Genomic DNA, 26,217 nt, shown 5'->3' with positions numbered 1-26,217 from the left:
CGCAGGCTCAGTGGCCATGGCTCACGGGCCCAGCCGCTCCGCGGCATGTGGGATCTTCCCAGACCGGGGCACGAACCCATGTCCCCTGCATCAGCAGGCGGACTCTCAACCACTGCGCCACCAGGGAAGCCCTTTTTAAAATTTCTTAAATTTCCATTTTAAGAATAATTTATTCAAATACTATTTAGTCTTAAGATTTAATCAGAAATATTAAAAGCAGGCCATAAAAAATGAAGAAATGAACCACTTCATTTTACAACAAAAAAATGACTAATTTTCTGCTCCACAAACCAGATGTCATCCACTTCAAATGTGAAATACTATTTAAATATACCTGAGGAAAAAAAATTAAAAGTAAATGCTAAAAAATCTTGTTGGAAAACACACAGGAAAGAATCAGTTAACCTTCCTTTAAGTAAAATCTAATGAAGAGAAAGATGCTACAAGTTTTTTATTGTAACATCTTTTTTTAAAAAATAAATTTATTTATTTTATTTTTGGCTGCGTTGGGTCTTCGTTGCTGCGTGCGCGCTTTCTCTAGTTGCGGTGAGTGGGGACTACTCTTCGTTGCGGTGCGCGGGCTTCTCATTGTGATGGCTTCTCTTGTTGGGAGCACAGGCTCTCGGCACGCGGGCTTCAGTAGTTGTGGCATGCGGGCTGAGTAGTTGTGGCTCGCGGGCTCTAGAGCACAGGCTCAGCAGTTGTGGTGCACGGGCTTAGTTGCTCCGTGACATGTGGGATCTTCCTGGACCAGGGCTCGAACCCGTGTCCCCTGCACTGGCAGGCAGATTCTTAATCACTGTGCCACCAGGAAAGCCCCCTATTGTAACATCTTTTATTTAAACTCTTTTAAATAATTATTGATAAAAAATGCCTGTTATTTATGTGTCAAATTCTAAGGAAATGGAACTAAAATACTATTTCAAAACCAAAATATTGACATCACATACCTATCATCTATAAGCCAAATTATTTGGGAAAATACTATGAATTAAATTATAATAAAAAACACCTGAAAGTGTTGTTCAACTTCACTGTGCTAATACTGTCTTTCATTAGTACTGCCTGTACTAAATGGACCCAGCTGGGTTTAAAATCCTTCCAATTAGTTATTCTAATATTGCTGTGGCAGTAAGACAATTAAAATGAAAATTTTTTATAGCAAAAAAGGTACCAAAACATATAGATATTTCTCAATATTTTTCTTTCTAAAATACTGAAGGCATATATATGCTAGATACATATTTCTATACTATATATTTAATATAATATTAAAATAAAGAGACAAAAGTTAAAAGAAAATCAAGAACATACCTGTGGAACATTCTTTATAATAGGCACTGGCTGAATTATGGGTGAAACATCAGATTTAGAAGCAGCAATTGGTTCAACTGGAGTTGATATATTCAGTGGTCCCACTCTCTCATCTTGATTGTTTATCAATTCTGTGTTTTCATTGACTTCTGTAGGAGGTGTCATCTGGGCAGTAGGTTTAGAAGGAACTGATTCTTCCAGTGAGGGGTAAGTAAAATCCACTAAAATCCCCAAAAGAATAAAAATATTTTTAAAAGAAAAGCAAACCCCATAAACAGTACTTCATATCTCATGCATGTTATATGTGATAGTTAAATGTAAACTAAGAGGTGACAGCCACAACAGCCTTAAAGAATTAATAAACATTAACTTCCAGGATGGGGACATCTTGTATTTTTATGCCTAAAAGCAAACTGCTATCTGACAGGACAAATGCACACACAACCAAAAACATTACCCTGAGAACATAAATAAAGTTTATTTTACTGAAGCAATTTTAAACAAAAATTTTCACATACATACATGAGACAGACACCTCTTCATTCTTGCCTCGTGGGGGTGGAGTGACTTTAGCATTTGTTGTATACTGTGGATAACAAAGGAGCCAATTTTCATAGCCTCCTTCTAAAACCAAAGGCTCATTGTGCAGGACAGTTTTACTTTCCCACTATAAAATAAGGAAATAGTATGTTTAACATGGAGGCAGCCTCTTGACAGCTAAAAACACAACAAAACTGAATATTAAAATTGCTCTTAAAAGATTCATCTTCTAAATGATTAAAAAAAAGAGAGCTGAATTCAAAATTCAGCATTAAGTGAAACAAATGGATAGATCAGGTTTTTAAAACCACACGAGTAATCCATGATCTTAGAAGAAAAATAGGAAAACAACTTAAAATACAATAAAAATCTTCTATAACCTCATCACCCAGAGATACCACTTTAACATTTTAGAGTTTATTTTTAGTTTTCTACATAGACATACTTCTTTTTAAATTTTATTTTTATAAAACAATGAAACTTATGCTGCTTTTCTCTTATATGAGCATCTGTTATTAATAAAGAACTGTCTCATCATCTGTAATGAACAAATATTGTATCTTATACAGACATACACACACACATGCCAAAACTGAATCAATCATTTGAACAATTATTATTTTTCCTATTTAATTATAAACAATGGTGAGATAAAAACTAAAGCTCCTCATACATGTACATACCCAATCAACTCCATTAGGGAAAATCCGCACAAGTGGAGCTGCTAAGCCAAGGGTCATGAACATTTTAAGGCTTTTAATGTATATTGCTAATCTCTGAAATGATCTTTTAAAAATATGTTTGTGTATTCTGTACAATAATTTCCTAGGAGAACTGTTGGCTTACAAGTTTGGTAGATGCCACCAAACTGCCCTTCAAAAAGACAATACCAATTTACACATTTATCAACAGTGTATGAGAATGCCCATTATAAGTCTTTATAATTTTTATCAAACTGGTGGACATAAAGTGGGTTGTTTTATTTTATTTTATTAATTAATTAATTTATTTTGGCTGTGTTGGATCTTCATTGCTGTGTGCCGGCTCTTCTCTAGTGGCGGCGAGCGGGGGCTACTCTTCGTTGCGGTGCGCGGGCTTCTCATTGCGGTGGCTTCTCTTGTTGTGGAGCACAGGCTCTAGGTGCGTGGGATTCAGTAGTTGTGGCACGTGGGCTCAGTAGTTGTGGCTCGTGGGCTGTAGAGCACAGGCTCAGTAGTTGTGGCGCATGGGCTTAGTTGCTCTGCGGCATGTGTGATCTTCCCAGACCAGGGCTTGAACCTGTGTCCCCTACGTTGGCAGGCAGATTCTTAACCACTGTGCCTCCAGGGAAGCCCAGGTTGTTTTCATTAGTACTTATTTGTGAAGCTGAACATATTTTCATGTTTATTAACCCTTTATAGTCTATGGCTTAACTAATCTCATCTTTTGCTCATTTTTCTATAGAATTTGCTATTTTCTTGGTAAACAGTGAATGTACTCTGAATATTAAAGAAAATAGGTCTTTGTCATATTTGTTACAAATATTTTCCCTTAATTGACTTTTTACTTTATTTGTGGTGTTTTTAACACCGTCAAAAATATTAGCCTCTTGGTTCAGGATCAAGGTAATAAAAACACTTATCAGGGGCTTCCCTGGTGGTGCAGTGGTTGAGAATCTGCCTGCTAATGCAGGGGACACGGGTTCGAGCTCTGGTCTGGGAAGATCCCACATGCCGCGGAGCAACTAGGCCCATGAGCCACAAGTACTGAGCCTGCGCGTCTGGAGCCTGTGCTCCACAGCGAGAGAGGCTGCGATAGTGAGAGGCCCGCGCACCGCGATGAAGAGTGGCCCCCCACTTGCCACAACTAGAGAAAACCCTTGCACAGAAATGAAGACCCAACACAGCCAAAAATAAATAAATAAATAAATAAATTTAAAAATAAAACAAAAAAAACTTATCAATGCTTTTTCCTAGTAGTTCATTGTTTGAATCAACATATTTATACCTTTTACCCATTTGGAATCTAGTGTGGTCTAAGAAATAAGGTAGGGATCCCCTTTCTTTTACTTGCTGATTAGCCAGCTGTCCTCAAACCAGTTATTTCAATCCATCTTTTCCTCACTGATCTGTTATGTCATCTTTATCATACACTAAACTTTCAGGTAACTTTATGAAGCTGCCACTTTTTTAGGTCAAATCCCCTACACACGAACCTTCAAGTTGCGAACTTTCAAAGATATAAATGTGCATTCCATCAAAGTCAGGAATGAGTGAACTTGCATCTTGCCCTCCGTCTCCTATTGCTGACGATTCTTCTGCTCTCCCATCTCCCACCTCCTCTCCCTGCTCCAGTCAGTAACTCTTCTTGCCTGTTCACTCGATGCCAGCCCCTGTATGCCAGCTGTTGTGTTATACTACTGTACTTTTCAAGGTACTGTACTGTAAGATTAAAAATGTTTTATTTTTTTGTGTTTGTTTTTTATGTAATACTTGTGTGAAAAGTATTATAAACCTAATACAGTACAGTACTATATAGCCAATTGTATTAGTTGGGTACCTAGGCCAACTTTGTTGGACTTACAAACAAATTGGACTTACGAACACGCTCTTGGAACGGAACTCGTTCGTATGTAGGGGACTTAACTGTAGTTGAATATTGGCAATCTCACATGTTGACCTGTATCTGGGTATATTTCTAGATTCCTTACTTTGAAGCATGATTTGTTTCAAGGCTTTTAAGATTACTCTCCTGGAGGGCAATGTTCCATCAATTGACCCTCCTACCAGAAGACTGAGTTTTATACTTACCCATGCTCACCAGCATTCAGTGCTATTATTGTTTAATAATTTAACGAATTAAACCGAGTATTATTTTTTATCTTTGTTAATTTGATCATGAAAGTGGCATTTACTGTTTCAATCTGCATTTCTCTGATTACTAGTCAAGTTGACATTTTTATGTTTTTGTCACTTGCATATCTTCTTCTGTTCACGTCTATCTGTGTCCACTGCTTATTTCAACATTTTATCTTAAGTAATTTTCTTATTTATACGCAAAAGCTCTTCAGATTTCAGGTGTTCTAAATCACTGCCATATTTGTTGCAAATATTTTTTTTTGTCTTCTGCCTTCAAATCTGGTATTTTTTTGCACACCTAAGTTTTTATTTTATTAAGTCAAATCTATCAATCTCTTTTTCCTTAGTGGCTTTTTCTTTGCCTTTATGTTCATAACAAAAAATAACACTTTTTTCCAGACAATTTATGTTTTGGAAAATTCGAATATCCTACTTTATAAAGATCAGTTTATTGTTATTGGGTGAGTCAAAACTGGTCTTTTAAATGTGAATTTTTTAAAAGTCTACAACCAAAGCATGTCGGATCTTCATGTCCTTAAGATAATCAACTAGTCGACATACCTTTCTAACAACCAGAGAAGGCTTGCAATTACAGTAAACTAACAAGGAAACTTGCTAACCTTGAAAAGTGCATCTTTCAGACTCCGCAGAGTTGTTCCAAGTTGTAAATCTTTTGCAGTACTAAACCAGTCAAGAAGTACCACATAATCCACATTCCCTCTCTTCTTCCACGTGTCTTTAGAATCATCTGGGAGGTTTGCTTCAATCCAACTAGCAGTGACTCTGAAATGTATTAACATTTGTATTGGGGCAAAAGTAGATGAGAGGTCCTAACATACTAATATAAGACACTGAGTTTTGTTCTTCAGTCTTTATCATACCATAGCAAACGTTTTTTTTGTTTGTTGTTTTTGTTTTTGTTTTTGGCCATGCTGCGGGGCTTATGGGATTTTAGTTCCCCGAACAGGGATCGAACCAGGGCCCTCATCAGTGACAGCTTGAAGTCCTAACCACTGGACTGCCAGGAAATTTCCCCATACCATAGCAAACATTAAGACAGCTTCCTTTCTAAGGTCAGACTGTATGTTAAGATAGTATATAGCCTAAAGTGTTTAACACCTTTACCACTGCATAATATTGGAATATATTTTAGTAATTATTAAAGACTGAAATAAATAGACTCAGTTGACCCTTTATGTAAAAAAAAAAAGGGCCAAAAATGAAAACACAGGAAGTCATCTGAGTATGTCTCAGCCAAATATAAATAAATGGTGGTGGTGGGAGCACGTGGGTAACACTGTTTATATTTCAGTTCTCTTATACCTATAGAGATAATTAATCGTTAACCAAATAACAAAATGCTTATTAACAAACACATACAGCATTTACTATGTGCCAGGTGCTATTCTAAATGTTTTATTCTCATTGACTCTCACTAGATCCTCACTACACTCCTATAAAACAGGCATTATTATCCTCATTTTACAGATGAGGAAACAGGCCCAAAGAGGTTAAGTAACCTACCCAAGGTTACAGTTGCCAAGTGGAGCCAGAATTCAAATTCAGGCAACCTGGCTCACGTCTATGCTCTCAGCTGTTGTGCTGTGCTGCCTTCTACATCATCACCTGTGAACAATACCAACTCTACACTAAAGCATGCTGTTCACGATCTCCTTCACTCACACAAAAGCTTAAGTTCTTACCTAAAGGCCTTCCCATGGCCCGATGCATGGCCCCTCTCTCCAGTCCTATTACTTCAACTTCCTCATCACTAGTTACTAACTTACTCCCCCTTTCTCCACTCCACCCTTGGCTCCCTTGTAATTCCTGGTTTATGCAGGTATGCACCTGCCTAATTACCTCTGCTCCTACTGACCCCTCTGTCAGGAACCCTCTTCCCTCAGATAACTGCATCACTCATTTCCCTTATCTCAAGATTAGCCCAGGAATAACTTCTCCATGAAGCCTTCATGGATTAAAAATTTCAATGCTCACCCCAACATACACACTTGACATAACCATCTCCATAGCACTTATCAACAGCAGATACACATTTTAAGATTTATTGCCGGGGCTTCCCTGGTGGCACAGTGGCTCAGAGTCCGCCTGCCGATGCAGGGGACACGAGTTCGTGCCCCAGTCCGGGAAGATCCCACATGCCGTGGAGCGGCTGGGCCCGTGAGCCATGGCCGCTGAGCCTGTGCGTCCGGAGCCTGTGCTCCGCAACAGGAGAGGCCACAACAGTGAGAGGCCCGCGTACCGTAAAAAATAAAAAAAATACTGTTTCGTAATAAGTCTCACTTGATATGTAGAGATTAGAAGGATGCTTGGTCAACAAAGAATGAGAAAAATTGAAACATGATATTCTTAAGGACAATTTCTGACACTATGGATATACTTGCCTAAATCACTCTGTCTAAAAACTCAACATTAGTATTCTGCAGAATACTAGTTTGGGAAACAATAATATCAGTCAGTACTCCCCAAACTTCAGTCTTTCATGTAACCCCTTCACAAGCTGCTGCAACTCTGCTCTACCTTGTCTACTGTGTAACGTTTTAATTTAATTATTTAACTGAAAGTGATCCTTTACTTAAATTTGTTTTAACAGGAAAATTTATATTCCTATATACATGGAAAATAGCATCATATCCAATAAATAAAGGATAATCCTAAAAGTAAATAAAACAGATCAGTAAATTATGCTATGTTCACATAATAGATCACCATATAGCAATGAGAATCAATAAATTACAACTACACACAATAATATACATGACTCTCATAACATAAGGTTGTGTACAAGAAGCCAGACATAAAAGACTTTAGACTGTATGGTTCCGTTTATATAAACTACAAAAACAAATCTATTCTGTTGGTGGTTCCCTTGGGTGGGTGGGGATAAGTGTAGCCACTGACAGGTGGCATAAGAGAGGCTTCTGCAATGATGGTAATGTTCTGTTTCTTGGTCCAGATGCTAGGTAAATGGATGCATTCAGTTTTTGAAAACTGACTGGGCTAAATACTGAGGATACGAGTGATTTTGTGTGTATATTATGCTGTATTAAAATTTTAAAACAGACAATGAAAAACTAGTAATATAGTATTCACCATCAGCTAGCTGAAGATACTGTTGCCTACAGTGAGCTCTGAGGCCTGCTCTCTGGTAAGAAAGGGATATTATCAAATACTAAAAAGGAATGCTAGCACCAAATTGAAATTTCTTTTAACTAATTCAGAAGGACTGAAACAGAAATTAAAAGGTAATAATTTTCTTGGTATTTCATCTTTTCATATTTCTTGGCAATTCATCTTCAATCTTCAACCTAAACTCATCTTGAGTTTCACATTAGTCAAATTCTCACATTTTGGGAAACAGTTAATAAAAGTCACCAGCTTTCTGTCAGTAAAGATTAGATCATCAAAGATTAATCATAACTTTCTCTTTTCAAATCCCAGAAATATATTCATACCTACTTGATTAGACTATGCACCCTCATCGCATTTTTTTTCCTTTTAAAATTTTTATTTTATTTAAAAAAAATTTCTTGTCTTTCTTTTTTTAATTTTTTGTTTTCCTTTCTAATCTCATTTTTAAATAGCATACTTACAAAGCACTTTATTCTTCAGGTCGAACATTCATAAGCCTCGGCAATATGCTAAAAACTATGCAAATTTTATTACTTAACTTTAAAAATGTATCTTTTTAACGTTGCGTAAGTTAGTACTGGAATAGACCATAGATTTTAACTAATCCAGTCCCATAAACTAAGACCTAGAGAGGTTATATAATTTTTATAACACTCATAATAGTTGAAAATAGCCCTGGGCTGGAGTTTTAGCCCTATCGCTATTATGATAGTTTTTAATATACCATATATTCATGCAAGTAACTTTAAATTATTTAATAGGTTAAAGGCCTTCTTATCAAAAAAGAAAGAAAAAGGTATTTTTTTAGTAAGTCTTACTAATGCCAGGCACTGTGTTATCTGTGTGCATAAATAAAATTTGTCATTTAAACTTCTCAAAACTTCTGAGATAGGTACTATCATTATTCCCATTTCACAGATGGAAACATGGGCTTAGAGAGGTTAGGCCACTAGCTAGAAGTAATGTAGCTAATGAGAGACGGAGTTATATAGTCTAAATATAGTCTGATTTTAGAGCCTGTATTTTTTCTTAATCACTTAGCTATCCTGCTTCTTCTTCGAAAAAGTATTTGTGTAATCTTTTACCACAGATAATAGTATGGGGAATTTCAAAATAGGAAGCAATTCAAATAAAAAATAGCAGGAGAAATTAGTCAACAAACACCTGGGGAAAGAGGACACACAAGGGAGTTTCATTTCTCTTCTAGTAAGACTCCAAATGCCACAGATAAGAAAAAACAGCCAAACTGGAATGTCCTTTACAGTACCCTTCAGAAAGGGTAAGGTGTGCCACTAAGGAGTAAAGAATGAAAAGGTCCACAGGAAAAGAAAAGACTACTTTTATCACATTTAGCTTGGATGCTAAGTAGTAATATTTACTACTGTCCACAGTTTACCATTTTATCTAAATATACAGCGACCCACCCTGGACTGATGGCTTCTTCAGGAACACTGAGAGAATTTGAAATATGGGAATCCAGATAATCCTGCATTCTTCGAGCATCCATTATAATCAAGCTGATGTTTTTATCCATCCTCATTGTGTAAAGCTCCTTTGCTGTGATTGCTCCTTGGAATCGAGAGAGACAATATAAGTGACAAGAAACACCTAGTTCCGTGTGCTATTATATCACTAAATACAGGACAAGCATAGCTTTTCCTAGAAGTGTCATATACTTGTTATTCTGTCATATTATTTATTATCTTTTAAACTAATTTTAAATACAATTTATGTTTTTGACATTTATCAAAAAACTAGTTCAATGCTTTGTTTATAAAGACTTAAATACCAAAACTTGCTGGTGATGTTACAACTACATCTGGTGTGGGCTCTGCTGCTGTATAAAATAAATTAGTATGGGTGTCTCATGAAAATATTCTATTTTTAAAAATCAAGCTATTTGAGAAATGTCAACCAGAAGAAATACCTGTGGTTCAAAAGTTCTTGAAAGGCTCTAAATTCTTTTTTTAAAGTCTCCATGGGGTCTTATGGGGGCTATCTGAAAAACTTATAGGTTTCCTAGAATAATAAGCCAAAAGTTTGTTATCTGTGTTCCACATCTGGGGTTGGTAAACTATGGCCAGTTATTTTCACTGGAACACAGCTACACTCATTTGTTTACATATGGTCTATGGCTGCTTCCATGAAAGGACAACAGGGCCCCCCAAGCCTAAAATGTTTAATATCTAGCCCTTTAATATTTAGCCAAAATAAATATTCCCTATGTTGCTATTTTCCTCTTCCAGGTTCTACCACCTGAAGTGAAAGATTAAAAAGCACTAAAAGGAAGCTTAAATATGGAAAGAACTATTTCAGCAGTAAGCTGTACGAAGAACACAGTCACACCATCTCCTAAGCTAAAATACCCAGTTGCTAATAACCATCTTACTTCCCTTTCTAACCATCAAGATCATTCTGATAACAAAACAATCTAAAGCGGAGAACAAACCACCAAGACATGCAACACCTAAGCAGGGTGAGATACAAAGGAACATGTGGATAAAAACTAATCTTAGGGCTTCCCTGGTGGCACAGTGGTTAAGAATCCGCCTGTCAATGCAGGGGACACGGGTTCGAACCCTGGCCCGGGAAGATCCCACATACCGCGAAGCAACTAAGCCCGTGCGCCATAACTACTGAGCCTGCGCTCTAAAGCCTGCAAGCCACAACTACTGAGCCCACGTGCCACATCTACTGAAGACCCTGCTCCGCAACAACAGAAGCCACCACAATGGGAAGCCCGCACGCTGCAACAAAGAGCAGCCCCTGCTCACCGCAACTAGAGAAAGCCGCACACAGCAACAAAGAACCAAAGCAGCCAAAAATAAATAAATAAAATAAATAAATGTATATATAAAAAAAAACAACTAAGAATGAATTGATAACAGCTTTTAGGAAGGTACCTTACTACACTCACAGTTTTATTTTTTAAATTGTTGTATGGAAACATTTTAAATAGATAATTTTAGTGTTACATACAATTAATGTTTAAATTAAACCTTTTCTGAGAGAGGAAAACTTAGACAATTGCCTAATAAGTCTTGTTGTTTAGGTCACGTACTTGTTACTGGAGCATCAACACCACCTACGGATAACATCCAAATTACTGGTTTAGATTTTTTTTGAGGGGAGTGAAAAAGCCTTTAAATATTTTAAGTTTTCCACTTAAAGTCATAAGTACTAACAGCTACTTATATGCAGTTTACTGTGTTGTAAGAGTGTCACATATATTAACTCAGTCAATTCTCACAATAACACTATGAAATAGATGCGATTATTATTCCCACCTTACAGATGGCGAAACTGAAGTAGAAAGGTGAAGTAATAAGCTCAAGATGACATGCAAACTCAGAGGAGCCTGTATTCAAACCTAGGAAGTCTGACTTCTGAGAGTCCATGCTCTTAACCACTATGCTAAACTATATCTTGAAAAAAAGCAATGACAAGTACCAACTGTGGTTTTCATGTTTTCAAATGCACATTACCATAAATATTCCCCATGACATGTAAATACAGAATATAATATATTTTCATATTATTGTACAGGTTAGGAAAAATGATAAAGCTCATAAACTAAACACAATGCTAAGAATCTCACTGTGTAAAATCTGAAGCTTATTCTGATTAAGAGATCTCAAAAATAGCCTAAAAGAACTCCCTCTTTCTGTGCACACTTACCTTTCTCTGTAGTCTCATTTTTTTCACTCTTTTCACCATTTATCTATTTCATAAGAAAAAAAAGTTTCAACTTTAATAGAAACACACATTTTTATAGAAAGAAAAAGTTCAACTTTAATACTTCTTTGAAACTGAAAGCCTTCTAGGAAATGAAATGTGCAGAGTACTGGCATTTTATAAAAATACAGATGAACAGTAATGGCATTAACAGATTACTCTGATAACTAAAATTAACTAGTAGCATATCACAATCATATGTCATTTTCTCCAGTGAAAGACCAAATATGATTTCAAAGCACAGATTATTAGAGAAATTTAGTATTTAACTTAACAAGAGAGCACTTCTTATAATGAAATTAAAATTCTGGTCAATCCCTTCAGTGTCCTCCATTACAGAATTAAAGGAAAATGAAGTGATACAAAGTTTTATAAATTTGCATTTCCTAACCAAGATAACATGCGATAATTCTCTAAGGTACTAACTCATTTCATAGATGGGAAAACTAAGGACCCCACTAGAACCTACTGATCAATTTCTACATCACTAAAAGTAAAAAAGAAAAGAAGTGTATATTATGTGCCTCCTAATATGATACAGTATGCAGTACATAGTATCACCTATGAAGCATTCTGGCCAAAAAACAAAAACTGAACCTCAATCTAATTAAGCTTTTAGATTGAACTTCCAGCCTACAGGAAATATAGGAGACAGAAGAACAAGTTAAGTGACATAAGGAGGAAGTAATCAGACAAACCTACAATGTGGCTGATTTTACAGAACTGATCCAGTAATAAAAAGCCAAATGCAGGAAATGAAAAATGAGAAGGAAACTCAATCAGAGAATGCTAGAGAGACTTAAGAGAAATTGCAACCAAAAGACAATGAGTGGACCCTGTTTGGATCCTGATTCAAACATACTGACTCTGAAAAATCATTATGAGCAAGTGGGTAAAATATCTGAATAGACTGGGCTTTAGATTATATCAGGGAATTATTGTTAATTTTGTGAGGTGGGAAAATAGCACTGCGGTTATTAATAAAATGTTCCTTTTGGACTTCCCTGGTGGCACAGTGGTTAAGAATCTGCCTGCCAATGCAGGGGACACAGGTTCGAGCCCTTGTCCGGGAAGATCCCACATGCTGCGGAGCAACTAAGCCCGCGTGCCATACCTACTAAGCCTGCGCTCTAGAGCCCGCAAGCCGCAACTACTGAAGCCCGTGCACCTAGAGCCCATGCTCCGCAACAAGAGAAGCCACTGCAATGAGAAGCACGCACACCACAACGAAGAGTAGCAACTAGAGCTGCAACTAGAGAAAGCCCACACACAGCAACAAAGACCCAATGCAGCCAAAAATAAAATTTTTTAAAAAAAAAGCTTAAAAAAATGCTCCTTTCTTTGAGATGCATACTGAAATATTTAGGGGTAAAATGATATGTTGTCTGGAATTTGACTGAAGACGTGAGAGGTGCAGATAAAAAAACATGGCAAATGTTAGTTGATTACTGAAGCTGGGTGACAGGATTTAACTGTATTCTCTTTTCAACATAAAAAAGCTAAACAAGGGCTTTCCTGGTGGCGCAGTGGTTGGGAGTTCGCCTGCCGATGCAGGGGGCACGGGTTCGTGCCCCAGTCTAGGAAGATCCCACATGCCGCGGAGCAGCTAGGCCCGTGAGCCATGGCCGCTGAGCCTGCGCGTCCGGAGCCTGTGCTCCGCAACGGGAGAGGCCACAACAGTGAGAGGCCCGTGTACCGCAAAAACAAAACAAAACAAAAAAACGCGAAACAAAAAAAAAGGTAATGAAAGGTAGTTGGCCCTGCTGTTGGAAAAGCAACAAAATGAAGAATTTGCAAAGTCCCTTTCATACAGTTCTTTGGAATCTTGGTATTTTTTTATATCAGCCATTTGACCTATAAATGAACATGTCTCTAAGGCAGTACTATTAATCTTACATTATGAGCTCCTAAAATCAAAAGACCGATTTCTTCACTTCCTTCTACATAGTGCCTAGCCCAATGTCACAAGCAATTCAACTACTACTTAATGAAATCAGTGATAACCCACATACAAGTGATAGTTGAAAGCTACAAAATGCTTAAGAAAAATTAAATTGGAAAACTTTCCATGAATTTCAACAGTGCACAAGAAATTATATTTTAGAAAGAATAGTTTCTGAGGAGGTGAAGGGAAGGAGATACAGTGACAGCTAGCAGGTACAGGTTGAGTCATTAACAGTTTCTGGCAAACAAATTATGTAGCTGAAAAGACTACAAGTAGTCGCTGAACACATGGAACAAGAGGGAGAGAAAGAGGAAGGGGAAACAGGCAGAGAAAGGAGTAAAAAGCAAAGGGGAGAGAATGAGACGCCAGAAATAGAAAAAAAGTTTCACACCAAATAAATAGTGTACCAAATCTTTCCCTAATGTAAATTACATTTATTAGAAAGGAGAGACCTTAAAGATCATCTATTTCAAGATCTTAATTGGCCAAACTGAGTCCCAAAACAGTTAAGCAAGACTTGATATGGGACCAGAACTCAGATATACTGAATCACAGCCCAAATGCTCTTTCCACTGCTCCAGTCTATAGTGACTGCTAAAAACTAACAAATACACACAACATATTTCTTTAGAAGTTTCAAGAAAAACCTGGAATCAACTAAAGCTAGAATAATTAATTCAATTTCTAATAAAAACACATTAAATTTTATCCTTTTTGCCCAAAAGAATGATATAGTGGCATCTCAACTCTTCTTAAGCAAATCATCTGACAAAAAGAACCAGTCTTTTTACCTAGCAGAATAAATCTGAAATACCTTGTGGGCTTTGTCTTTGGCATCCAATACATTTTCCAAAGAACTTTTAGCTGATGTGCCACCATCCTCTCTTCCTGTTTCCTGCCTTTTCTGTTTCTGCAGCTGCTCTTTCTCCTGTCTGTCCTTTTCTTCAAGTTTTTTCCGAACTTCAGCTTCTTCATATCTAGTTGAAAAAAGAAGTCAGCATGTCTTTTATTGGCATGATGGTGGAAAGTAAAGGATTTCCAGTTGTATAAAGTTAATATCCTGCCACGAGGTATTTTATGGCTGCATTCTTTCTCCCTCCAGTTGAAATTCAACTCTGCCAGTGTTCCATTATAAATCACAACTCACAAATTTGTCCTCTGTAGATTTATTTCAAATTGCTCAAAAATCTTGAAAAGAAACTCTATGCTCTCAAGTTGAAGTTGTTCAATATTCTTTTTTGCTCTTTCTCTCCCACTAATTTCAACAATCCTAAAATCCTAAAATTAACTATAAAGCCCGATTTACTTATAAAATAGCTCAAAATACAAAAAAGTACAGACAATAAATAAGTGAAAGAACCTAAAGCCCCAAAGATAGAGGAGTAAAGAACATGATTATTGCTAGCAGTAGAATGATTAGGGAAAAATTAGGCAATCTAAGAGAGAACAGTTAATAATGGGTAACCCAAAGATTAGGAGAAATTCTATTCTACTTAGTTGATTAACTGGCTAAAGGAAAAAGAGAATAGTAATTCTAAATGACTTCATCCACCTTAACATATTCCAGCCCCAAGATTAGTAATTGTGGAAAGGACCAAGGAACACACTAGTTGAAAAAGATAATTTCTAAGTAAAGGCTATGATACATACAGGTATCTCTGCTTTTCAGACGTTTTCTTTATGCCACTTCGCTTTTACAAAAGACCTACATTAGTACTTGTTTTTACTAACCGAAAGAAATCTGAAGAGGATATTCACTTATGGAAAAAAGGTGAAAAATGAAAATAGCGTTTAGCAGTTGTTTTGCAGCCAGCTGTTAGAGAAGTAGCCACACCCTGATCAGAGAGTGGCACCGCCAAGCTCCTTCCCCAGGAATTACACAAGCATCTCAGCATCAAGCTGCCATAGCTTTGAACTGTGTCTGTGAGCATCTGTGCTTTATCTTGATTTATTTTGTGCATCTTGTAGCAAGACGTGTCCTGAGGTAGTTGCTTCTTTGCCTTACGCCATTTTGGCTTAGGTAAAGTTTCATAGGAACACTTTACTTTCAGATAGCAGGGGAAAACCTGTGTAACTATAGCAGTTAACTGATCCAAGTTTAAAAAAACTAGTGGAGTAAAAATAGTTCCCTTTTAATTTTGTTATTTAAAGAGTGACTAATGACTAAAAATTGAAACATACTGTTTTTAATTTCTAATTATTTTATAAGCCTGTTAAGTCAGTCATGACAAATACTAGAGTTAGATTTTTTTAAAAAATATGTTACTTCTGCAACCAGGCAAGTCAAAACTAACATTAAATACTTCATTCCCACAAGTCCAGTGTCCAGTAGCACATTATGACATGAAGCATATGAGAATATTATGTTTTTCTGAAGAATCCTGTCAGAAACTTAGAAAAAACTGGACCTGAGCTATAATCTAATAGACCAATGCTTATCTTAACAATGTATTAGTCTAAACATTTAAAAATTTTCAGTAAAGAACATTAATGGTAACACATGAATATAAGACTTCTTCTTAGGAATTGGGATTTATATGCATGGTCATATACAAATGGACAAATTCTAAACATAATTTTAATCTTCTAAATTTACATTCTTTTAAAGATTTCATAATAGTGTCTGTACCTGAGTTTAAGGCTTTCAGAGAGTCTCTCAGCTTCTTCAATAGCTTTTTTGATGTTTGCAGGTCCAAGTATTGAATGAAAGTAGTCCTAAAATTATAGGAAAACCATCTTACACTGTTAGTACTAGCCACTGTACATAGCACTAATGCTAAAAACACAAAATTATGGTGTTCATATAAACAAAAGTTTAGATAAAAATATTATGACTGAATGAAATATTTCTTAAAACTTTAAACCTACAAAAGTGTACAACTTATTCTCCAATTGTTTCAAAAATATTTTTTCATACTATTAGTACGTTAAAAAAAAAAAAGCCGGTAGGTAATAATTTTCTTATTTGTAAGGCACCTTTACGAAGTGTAAATACTATTCTTATTGTTTTTTAATAAGTGCAAAAAGCAAACCATATATGTTAGAAGCAAAATATATTTTCCTACTGTAAATATGTTACTTAGTTTTTTCTTTTAGTCTCAGAAGCAGTAAAGCAAATTCTGTATTGATCCACAGCATAGAATTTGTTTTGTTTTACTTGTTTTAAACTGAGATGTTTCCTTCCACCTGTATTTTATAATACCTACCTACCTCCCAACTGGAGTCAAATCACTTTAGACATAAAACAAGTTTTACACTTGAGGAAACCCTGAGTAACTAAAAATCAAATGGTAGAAAATAAATCAATAGTATGATCTACGTTAAAACACACACATACATACACAAAAGATTTAGCACATAATTTATTAACAAGCATAATGAATTGAAAAAAATAAATCACGTCCCTAAGGGGTCACTCATTAGATCCTGCAATCAGAGATAATTCCAAATCAAGTCTGGTTTAACATGACAGTAGTGCAGTGAGACTCAGCTAACTGACTAGTGGATCTAACTTGCCGCAACTTATCACTATGACTTTGCAAATAGAGCCTACTAACACAGTTTATCACAAATGATACTGTAATCAGAAGTTATAAAAAGAAAGGCCAGGAGGCCAGAAATATCCATCTCTGGCTGTTTGAGAGGCAGTTACGAAGAGCTGATAAGATAGATCTGTTGATAACAGTTATCCTATGTCTGTCTATCTAGCCTAAAAGTAGATCATGTTTTATTTGATTTTATTCTTCTAGATTAGAGATAAAATATATAAAAGGGCCATTCATTATGTAATTTTTAATAAAAGTATATAGTTTGTTCAATATTATATCAACTAAAAATTACAGTGGAAACTGTAATCACTTCCATTATCACAATGTCCTGACTTCTGATGCAATACTTTTTTAAGAGAAAACAAAATTAGCCATTACTGTAATATTTCTCTAATAAAAACAAAATACAAAGTAAAACCAAAAAACACTATGACTTTTTTTAAAATTAATTTTTATTGGAGTATGGTTGCTTTATATAACTTGTTTTATTAATTTTTTGACATGAACTCATTTAAAAGCCTACCTTAACACTGCTGAAATGCTGAAAAAATCATGTTTGGGCATGTCTGATACAAACTCCCAGAAGACACTCCCCTAATATTAATGAGGTTTCTTGTCAATAATTACCTCTCTCGGGGCTTCCCTGGTGGCGCAGTGGTTGAGAGTCTGCCTGCTAATGCAGGGGACACGGGTTCGAGCCCTGGTCTGGGGGGATCCCGCGTGCCACGGAGCAACTGGGCCCGTGAGCCACAACTACTGAGCCTGCGCATCTGGAGCCTGTGCTCCGCAACAGGAGAGGCCACAACGGTGAGAGGCCCGCGCACCGCGATGAAGAGTGGCCCCCACTTGCCACAACTGGAGAAAGCCCTCGCACAGAGACGAAGACGCAACGCAGCAAAAATAAATAAATTAAAAAAAAAAAAATTACCTCTCTCTGTGCTCTTAAAGGAACACAGTTGGAGTAAGTATAATTTTTTTCCAATTTTCAATAGTATTGACAATTGGCAGAAAAAAAAAAAGTCCAATTCTTATACAACTAAAAACATTTGCTTCTTAGGTTTACTTAGTAGAACTTTCCTACTCCTGAACACACAAATTCAAGCAATTCTCATGATTTCCCAAACAAAATGGTTCACTACTAATAATATTTAGCATTAATTATCATGATTGCCATGGATATTTAAAAATATTCTAACTGTATCTAGACTTTGCTATACTAATATTTTCAATATATTTGCCTTCTCCCCCTTTTCAAATAACCCTGAAAAAATTGTTCATAAACTAATTTTTTCAATGAGTAAACAATAATGTAATGTGTTTTCTACTAGTGAGCTTGCTAAATTAACAAGTTTTATCTAAATCTTAGTGTAAAACAAGTGAAAAATGTAAGTTTCTGAAGAAGGCTGGTCACATTACATCCTGTCACTTCCTGATTTAAAGGGTAAAACCCAGAAAATATATAGTTACTAAATTTAACACTTCACATACTTAAAATGCACTGGAGACGTTAAGCTAAATAAAATAAAACAAAAAACAGTTCTAAGACAGAAGCAGATGTGGTACCCTGGACAGAGCAAATGGAAACAGTCCCTTTACTAATATCAGGAACTGAACATCTACAGCGTATGAAGTAACAGGCTGGGTTACTTGAGCCTTTGCAGGGAGCTTCCTAACCCGAACAACTCCTGCCACTTTCAACTAGATACTCTCTTTGGAAATGCAATAGATACTCTGTGGAAATGGAAAAATTTCTTACTGATTAAAATTTACTCCCAACCTTCTCAAGTTAAAAAAAAAAAAGGTAGCTACAAAACCACTCCCAATCTTGCCAAAGAAAAAAAAGTAACCAGTAAGTTAGAAAAATAAAGCAAAAATTAAATAAGTACATAAAAAATTGGCCCTACCACAACAGACAAAAAAGGAAACACCAAAACTTCCGAAGTTCTCCAAATTCGCAAATCTTTCAAAAATATTTATTTCAGTAAATACTTTTACACTTCTTTTTAAGCAGTATCTTTTTTTTTTTTAATTTCTGACAGGGTTCAGATTTACGTTTTTTTTCAGATTTATGTTTTAATAAATAAAATATACATTTACAATAGTAATAAGCAGAATAATTGCCACCATTCATTCATTCACCCATTCAATATTTATAGAATACTTATAGTATGACAGGAATGATAATACAAGACTTATCTTCGATTCTTATAGCAACCCACCAAGGAGGTTCCCTTTAGAGATGAACGTACTGGGGGGCTCAGGAAAGATGAAGTAAGAGCCCAAAGTAAGAGAGCACATTCCCAACCCAGGTCTACTCTACCCCAGTCTGTGATGTTTTTGTCATGCCACCAGGGTCTTCCGGCACTGGGTTTCTCTTTATTATCTCATAAATAAGCCAAACTTTTATTTTTTTATTTTACTTTATTTTGTGGTACCTCTCCCGTTGCGGAGCACAGGCTCCAGACGCGCAGGCTCAGTAGCCATGGCTCACAGGCCCAGCCTCTCCACAGCATGTGGGATCTTCCCGGACCAGGGCACGAACCCGTGTCCCCTGCATCGGCAGGCAGACTCTCAACCACTATGCCACCAGGGAAGCCCTAAGCCAAACTTTTAGTTGTGGGTAGTCCTTCATATCCCATAGATCATGTATATAGCAGAGTAGCTTTTATTCAATTTTATGTTGGGCAGAAACAACATGACTCAAAGACTCTCTGAGTAAAATGACCACTACATCATTGTTGTTTTCTGAAACCTTCCAGTGGGTTTAGGAAAAATATCAGTGATGACAGAAAGTATTAAACACATGAACCGTATCCTGGCTCTAAGCAGTATCTTTTTAACAGATACTGTAAAAACCATCAAAGAGTGAGCAAGACAAGCCTCTGTCTCTATCTGCAGATAAGTATGTCCAAGAATGTTCCAAGGGCAGGACCAACCCAGCCATTTGTAGACAGGAAGATGACTCTCCAAATGCAAGGAGCTACCTTTCCAAAGCTAGATCTAAAACCCCATAAAGATTATCAGCATAATTTTGCTGGTGAGAAGAAACTCCAGCCATCATTTGTCACCATTAAATAAAACATTAAAGTTATCCCATAACCAACAACCGAAAGAAATTTTATTAGTCCCACTACTGTGGACAAAAAAAGGTTATTTCAAGAATAAGATAACTTTTTTTTTTTCACTTCTATAAGTCAATTTAAATGAGGCAGGAAGATCCCACATGCCGCCGAGCAACTAAACCTGTGCACCACAACTACTGAGCCTGCGCTCTAGAGCCCGTGATCCACAACTACTGAGCCCACACGCCACAACTCCTGAGCCTGCACTCTAGAGTGCATGCTCCGCAACGAGAAGCCACCACAATGAGAAGCCTGCACACTGCAATGAAGAGTAGCCCGTGCTCACCGCAACTAGAGAAAGCCCATGCACAGCAACGAAGACCCAACGCAGCCAAAAATAAATAAATAAAACAAATTAAAAAAAAATTTTAATGAGGCAAGACAATTCTGCCAAAAGTGAACTAAATAAAAATCTCAATATTAACTCAAGAATGGCTTGTCTTGGACTTCCCTGGCAGTCCAGTGGTTAAGACTCCATACACACTTCCAACGCAGTGGGCATGGGTTTGATCCCTGGTCAGGGAACTAAGATCCCACATGCCACATGCTGTGGCCAAAAAAATAAAATGACTTGTCTACCAGGAAAGAAATCTATAAGCAGTATTTTGCTATTATTCTCTAGTAGCAAGATCATTCCTAGGTAAAGGTGGAAACACCAACACAATATTCTTCCCATTTCTTTAACCCACTCTCTATTTTCTTCTTTTGTCTGTTTCTGGTGTAATAAAAATGCAACCTCTTCTCTAGCAACACTTGTCCTAGTCATCAGTTCTCTCTACCCATTTATACCTCTCCCATACTCCCTCCCTCCTCACACTTCAGCAAATTGGAAGAAAGGCACCTGGCTCAAAAGACTAAAAGCAAAAAATAATAAATAAATAGATAAAAATGAATATCTAAATTAAATAAATTAATCAACATTAATTTTGCAAACTGAGATCTTTAATATGGCTATAGTGTCAATTAAATATAAAAAGCTGTCACATAAAAACAAGTGACTAAACCTTGACCCTTGAAAAAGTACAACTATAGTCATATTTTTCTTATTGAATGCATGAGTAAACTGAATCCTTCTATTTGACCTGGCAGTGATTTATTACAACAGAAGATTAATCATGAGTCTGTATGTTGCTATAAACCTGTACCAATCCACAGCAAATTAAGTATGTGTATATAGTGTGAGTGTAACCATACATATACACATATATTGCAAATAATGAAACAAAATCTTTAGTTTGCTTTTTCTATCTGCAGAAGTTTGAACTTGCTGCTACACAATATCTAAATTTCAGTATTAGTTAAAAATTTTAGAGATCAATAGCTCCACTGTGTAAAAATAACTTAGCAAATAAAAACATAGAAGTAAAAGGTACCTGCTGTTGCTTGAAATCAGGCCTTTTTTTGATAAGATTATAAACAGTCACATATTTCATATACAGCACATAGGCCCTTTCCTCATCACGATCTAATCTGCTTTCTTCTGCGGTCTTGAAGATCTTCAGGGCACTCTGTACATAACTTAAAATTAGAGAAAAAGTAATTAAAACACTTGACATCTGGGGGAAAAAAGTCATGTATAAAGTCCACAGAGACTCAATAAAATACATTTCATAATTTAGGTTGCAGTACTTCAGAATTATACAAAGTTAGATATAAGTTTGGATGCAACATGAAAATTTCCCTTATACTACAATTAAATACTTATGTTTCATTAATAGTTGTCTGTATATCACCAAACTGTACAAAATGCATTCTAAATCCAGTTTTAAAAGATTTGCTACAATAGATAATCCTGAGGCAAATGGTCCTCCGGCACCCATATAATAGTCATACTCTATAAAGAACATAGCTGCATACTACTTGTACTGAAGTAGGGGAGCTAAAATATTTATTATTTTAATGTTAAAACAAATACTTTTCAATTCTCCTTACTCCTTTCTAACCATGATATAAAATTCTCCTCACCTAAAAACTCAAGAAACTAGGGACAGGAAAGGGGACATGAGTTCAATCTTTTAGAGTTTTCTACACAATGGCTGAACTGCACTCTGATTCACTGGCCCTGAAAAGAGAAGAGATTTAAAGTCTAAAAACATGTCATCTTAAAATTCCACTTCAGTAAAATAATTTGAGGGGTCTACGGCATTCATTTATTTTTTCTTTAAATAAATTTATTTATTTATGGCTGCAATGGGTCTTCATTGCTGCGCGTGGGCTTTTCTCTAGTTGCAGAGAGCGTGGGCTACTCTTTGTTGCAGTGTGCTGGATTCTCATTGTGGTGACTTCTCTTGTTGTGGAGCGTGGGCTCTAGGTGCGTGGACTTCAGAAGTTGTGGCATGTGGGCTCAGTAGTTGTGGCTCGCAGGCTCTAGAGCGCAGGCTCAGTAGTTGTGGTGCATGGGCTTACTTGCCCCACGGCATGTGGAATCTTTCTGGACCAGGGCTCGAACCCATGTCCTCTGCATTGGCAGGCGGATTCTTAACCACTGCGCCACTAGGGAAGTCCACTACAGCATTCATTCTAAGGACATTTTCCTGGTTTAACAGTCTTCAGAAAGCAAATTAATAAAACAGACATTTCTGCAAGAGGAATTCATTTACTTAGGACTAAAGTTTTGGAAACTAAGCTGTAGTGCCAATGCTAATACACCATATGCTTTATCAATAACTTATTTCTACAAATCAGTGCATCTTGTTTTCTATATTTTTCAAACTGTGCTCTACGATTGAGACATGGATTAGTGATGAAGTTGGTCAGGCCAAGGAACTAGATAGAACACCACACAAAGGAACAGGGCCAAACTGGTCTTTAAGACCAAAGATGGTCCTACACAAGGACAATTTCAGTCAGTGTGCATGCCCTGTTAAGCATGGCATCAAAGTTCCAGGATAGAGGTAAATCAAACCAAAGCTAGTAAGGAGATTCTCTAAGAGTTTAGGAGTGGGTACAACAGTCCTTAGGTTTTTCCAAATTTCTTTCATCATGATGCATGTATATCTCATGGGCCCATATGTAGCAGCAGGCCCAGCTGAGATGGCTGCAATGTCACTGTGGGTCCAGTGAAACAGCCAAATATCCTAAAAGGATTCTAGCATTCTCTAGAATAGTGCTACATGTTGTGGTGGTACATTTAGGCCAACATACCACTTCCTGTGGGATCAGGGTAGTCCTAGAGCTAAACCAGACATTGCTAAAACAGATTTATCTGTTTTAAGATTAGATGAAGCTCTCTGAGAAAGCTTCAAGGTGGTTTTACCCTTCTCACTATTTTCTATTTGAAAATCATTCAATGTGAGTTAAACAGCGCTACTTTCTCTATCACCCCATCAACATTACCAACTAAGCTCAAGAAGTAGGCCAATCCCTCTCTTACTCTTCCTATCTCTTCCCCACCCAAAGATCTTTTCAAAAGCCCATTTTATACTTAGTAATGTTTACGAATATTAGTTCATTCTGGGATTTTCTTTCCTGACCTTCTTTAAAGTTCTTACTACTCTCCTGTCTTCATCCTTAATGTTTTATTTCCTTCCCATCTTGTTTATCTCCTCTAGAAAATGACTCATAAAGATGTTCCTGTGCAAACACAGGTTTAAGATGCCTCTTCACAGGTTCATTTGGGATCATACATATCATTTGTTAGAGCCTCACGTTTATCTCCAGCCACAGAACACCTGTTTTCCCCGATTTCTAAAATCTGCTTACCTCAAGTGTAGGGTGTAAGGCTGGCTAGACCCACCTTTCTTTCTGAAACTCTTACTCCCAGCTCTATAATAATATAGTTATATATCTCTAAATCTTCTCCTTTGTTGGTCAAAATAAATTCAGAGGAAAAGTTCCCCTATTGTCTCCTGTCCCTCCTTAACAGAAATAAAACTATCAACAAGTTAACAATTTTAGTGATATCCCATTTTTATAGCAAAATAACTTCCAGTAAATATCAAAATAGCTGGACCTTTCCATCTCTATTGTATTTTATCTCAGGACAAATTCTGCAACTGTTATCAGGAAAGTATCATCTCTAGCCTCTACCTCAACATGTAGTCTACCCCAACATAGATAGACTACATGCCCTGAAAAATAAAAATACATAAAATAGATCATTAGGGGACTTTCCTGGTGGTGCAGCGACTCCACACTCCCAATGCAGAGGGCCTGGGTTTGATCCCTGGTTAGGGAACTAGATTCCACATGCATGCCACAACAAAGATCCCACGTACCGTGACTATGACCCAGCACAGCCAAGTAAATAAATAATAAAACAAACAAACAAGACTTAAAAAAAAAAAAAAAGAGGATATATAAGAATCTGCCTGCCATTGCAGGGGACATGGGTTTGATCCCTGGTCCGGGAACATGTCACAAGCCGTGGAGCAACTAAGCCCATGCGCCACAACTACTGAGCCTGCACTCTAGAGCCCGTGCGCCACAACTACTGAGCCCGCGTGCCGCAACTACTGAAGCCCGCGTGCCTAGAGCCTGTGCTCCACAACAAGTGCACCACAATGAAGGGCAGCCCCCATTCACTGCAACTAGAGAAAGCCTGTGTGCAGCAATGAAGACCCAATGCAGCCATAAACAAGTAAAATAAATTTTAAAAAATCATTAGGTTAAAACTTCATGTCAAATTGGTATAAATACTTTGCTGAATACTGCATAAAAAATACGTATCTCTTCTTTTTTAATCAAAGACTATGCTAGAACCAGATCTTATATGTGAAATACACAAGGATAAAAATGATCTTTAATTAAGAAGTACTTTTACACTGTTTTAGGAAAAGACATTAACTGTGGCTGAATGAGTTTTGTAGAATCCTTGCAGTCTTCACCTCTTAAACTTATGATGTAACATACTGTCCAGAAAACAGATAATATGCTTATTAGCAGAATATATATGTATTCTGCCAAGATAAAATTAAGAACTTCTCTAACTCATTTAATAAAATGGAAATGAACTAAAAGTTAACAGTTATCCCCCACTTTTCAAAAGTTCACTTTACACCACTTTGCTTTTACAGAACACCTAAGTACCTTTTTTACTAATCGAAAGAAATACAGAGGCGATTTTTGCTTTCATGAAAAAAGTTGTTTCCTCACTTTATGCCATTTTGGCTTACAAAAGGCTTCATAGGAACACTCTAGTTTTGAATAGTGGGGGATACCTGTATATGACTCAAATTAGCAAAGTATACACACTTCCTAGTGCTTATTTTCTCTGGTTTAACTTCTGTCTTCTTATTGAGGTCTTTTAGTGAAGAACTGAGGTAGAGTTCTTTAGGAACTGAAGCCACAGCAGGCATGATGAATAATCTTTACTTCTCCACTTTCACAATGGATGGTGTACTTCATTAAAAGTAGTTCTTTTCTGAAACAAAATGAACACAAATAATCCCATTAGTTTTCCTCATTAACAATAAAACAAGTGAGCAGTTTAAAAAACAAACAAACAAACCTCCTAAACTGTGTCCTTTGCTAACAGAGTTAATTTTCAATTATCTTGAATATTTATTTTCGGAGTTCAATATACAGGGTATCAATAAACAATCTACTTTCCCCTCCAAATTTTCATTAACGAAATGAATTAGTTTGTATCATTTTGCATTAAGTATTAGGAATCTTTCCTGTCAAAGGAACAGAATAATAAAAGCTTTTATATTTTTCTTCTGTTAAATCTGCATTAACGTATAGTTTACAAACAGAAGGAAGTTTCATTTAAAAATATTTCTTTCTCACCAGTTTACAAAAGGAAACAAGTTGGGGGGAGGGATAGCCAGGGCACATTATATGAAGCTGGGGATGTATGAACATGTTTCTGGTAGAATACACCCAAATACTTTGGTTTACTTTGAAAAGGTCTTTGATGTTTCATGACATTCTTTGTTTTCTCATCTGCTCTGGTAAATTCTGACTGGGAAGATTGAGGTAGTAAAAAAAAAAATGAAGAAGAAAGGCTAGGTATGTAACAATTAAGTTGTGTGTGTGTGTGTGTGTGTGTGTGTGTGTGTGTGTGTGTGTGTGTGTGTGTGTAC

At 36.6% G+C, this 26,217-nt stretch overlaps 1 protein-coding gene across 5 annotated transcripts in view; it reads right to left on the bottom strand.

Annotated features, from left to right (window-relative positions):
- USP8 (ubiquitin specific peptidase 8) overlaps positions 1–26,217 on the bottom strand; it is a 98,101-nt gene that overhangs the window by 20,748 nt on the left and 51,136 nt on the right. For 4 of the 5 annotated variants that reach the window (XM_067746675.1, XM_067746665.1, XM_067746650.1 and 1 more), the window contains 9 exons: positions 25,385–25,553; positions 21,565–21,709; positions 16,151–16,236; positions 14,336–14,498; positions 11,520–11,562; positions 9,266–9,410; positions 5,312–5,474; positions 1,837–1,981; positions 1,315–1,535 (listed from right to left, as the gene is read on the bottom strand). In XM_067746675.1, coding sequence (XP_067602776.1) covers positions 1,315–1,535; positions 1,837–1,981; positions 5,312–5,474; positions 9,266–9,410; positions 11,520–11,562; positions 14,336–14,498; positions 16,151–16,236; positions 21,565–21,709; positions 25,385–25,488 — 1,215 coding nt within the window. In that variant the 5' untranslated portion in view covers positions 25,489–25,553. Of the gene's footprint in view, positions 1–1,314; positions 1,536–1,836; positions 1,982–5,311; positions 5,475–9,265; positions 9,411–11,519; positions 11,563–14,335; positions 14,499–16,150; positions 16,237–21,564; positions 21,710–25,350; positions 25,554–26,217 lie in introns of those variants that run through there. The other variant, XM_067746684.1, reaches the window with a different exon arrangement.

This window comes from Pseudorca crassidens, chromosome 1 (assembly GCF_039906515.1).
Source record: "Pseudorca crassidens isolate mPseCra1 chromosome 1, mPseCra1.hap1, whole genome shotgun sequence".
Classification (NCBI taxonomy): Eukaryota; Metazoa; Chordata; class Mammalia; order Artiodactyla; family Delphinidae; genus Pseudorca; species Pseudorca crassidens.
Note: the sequence above shows the minus strand (reverse complement) of the source record. Positions and strands in the feature narration are given on the sequence as shown.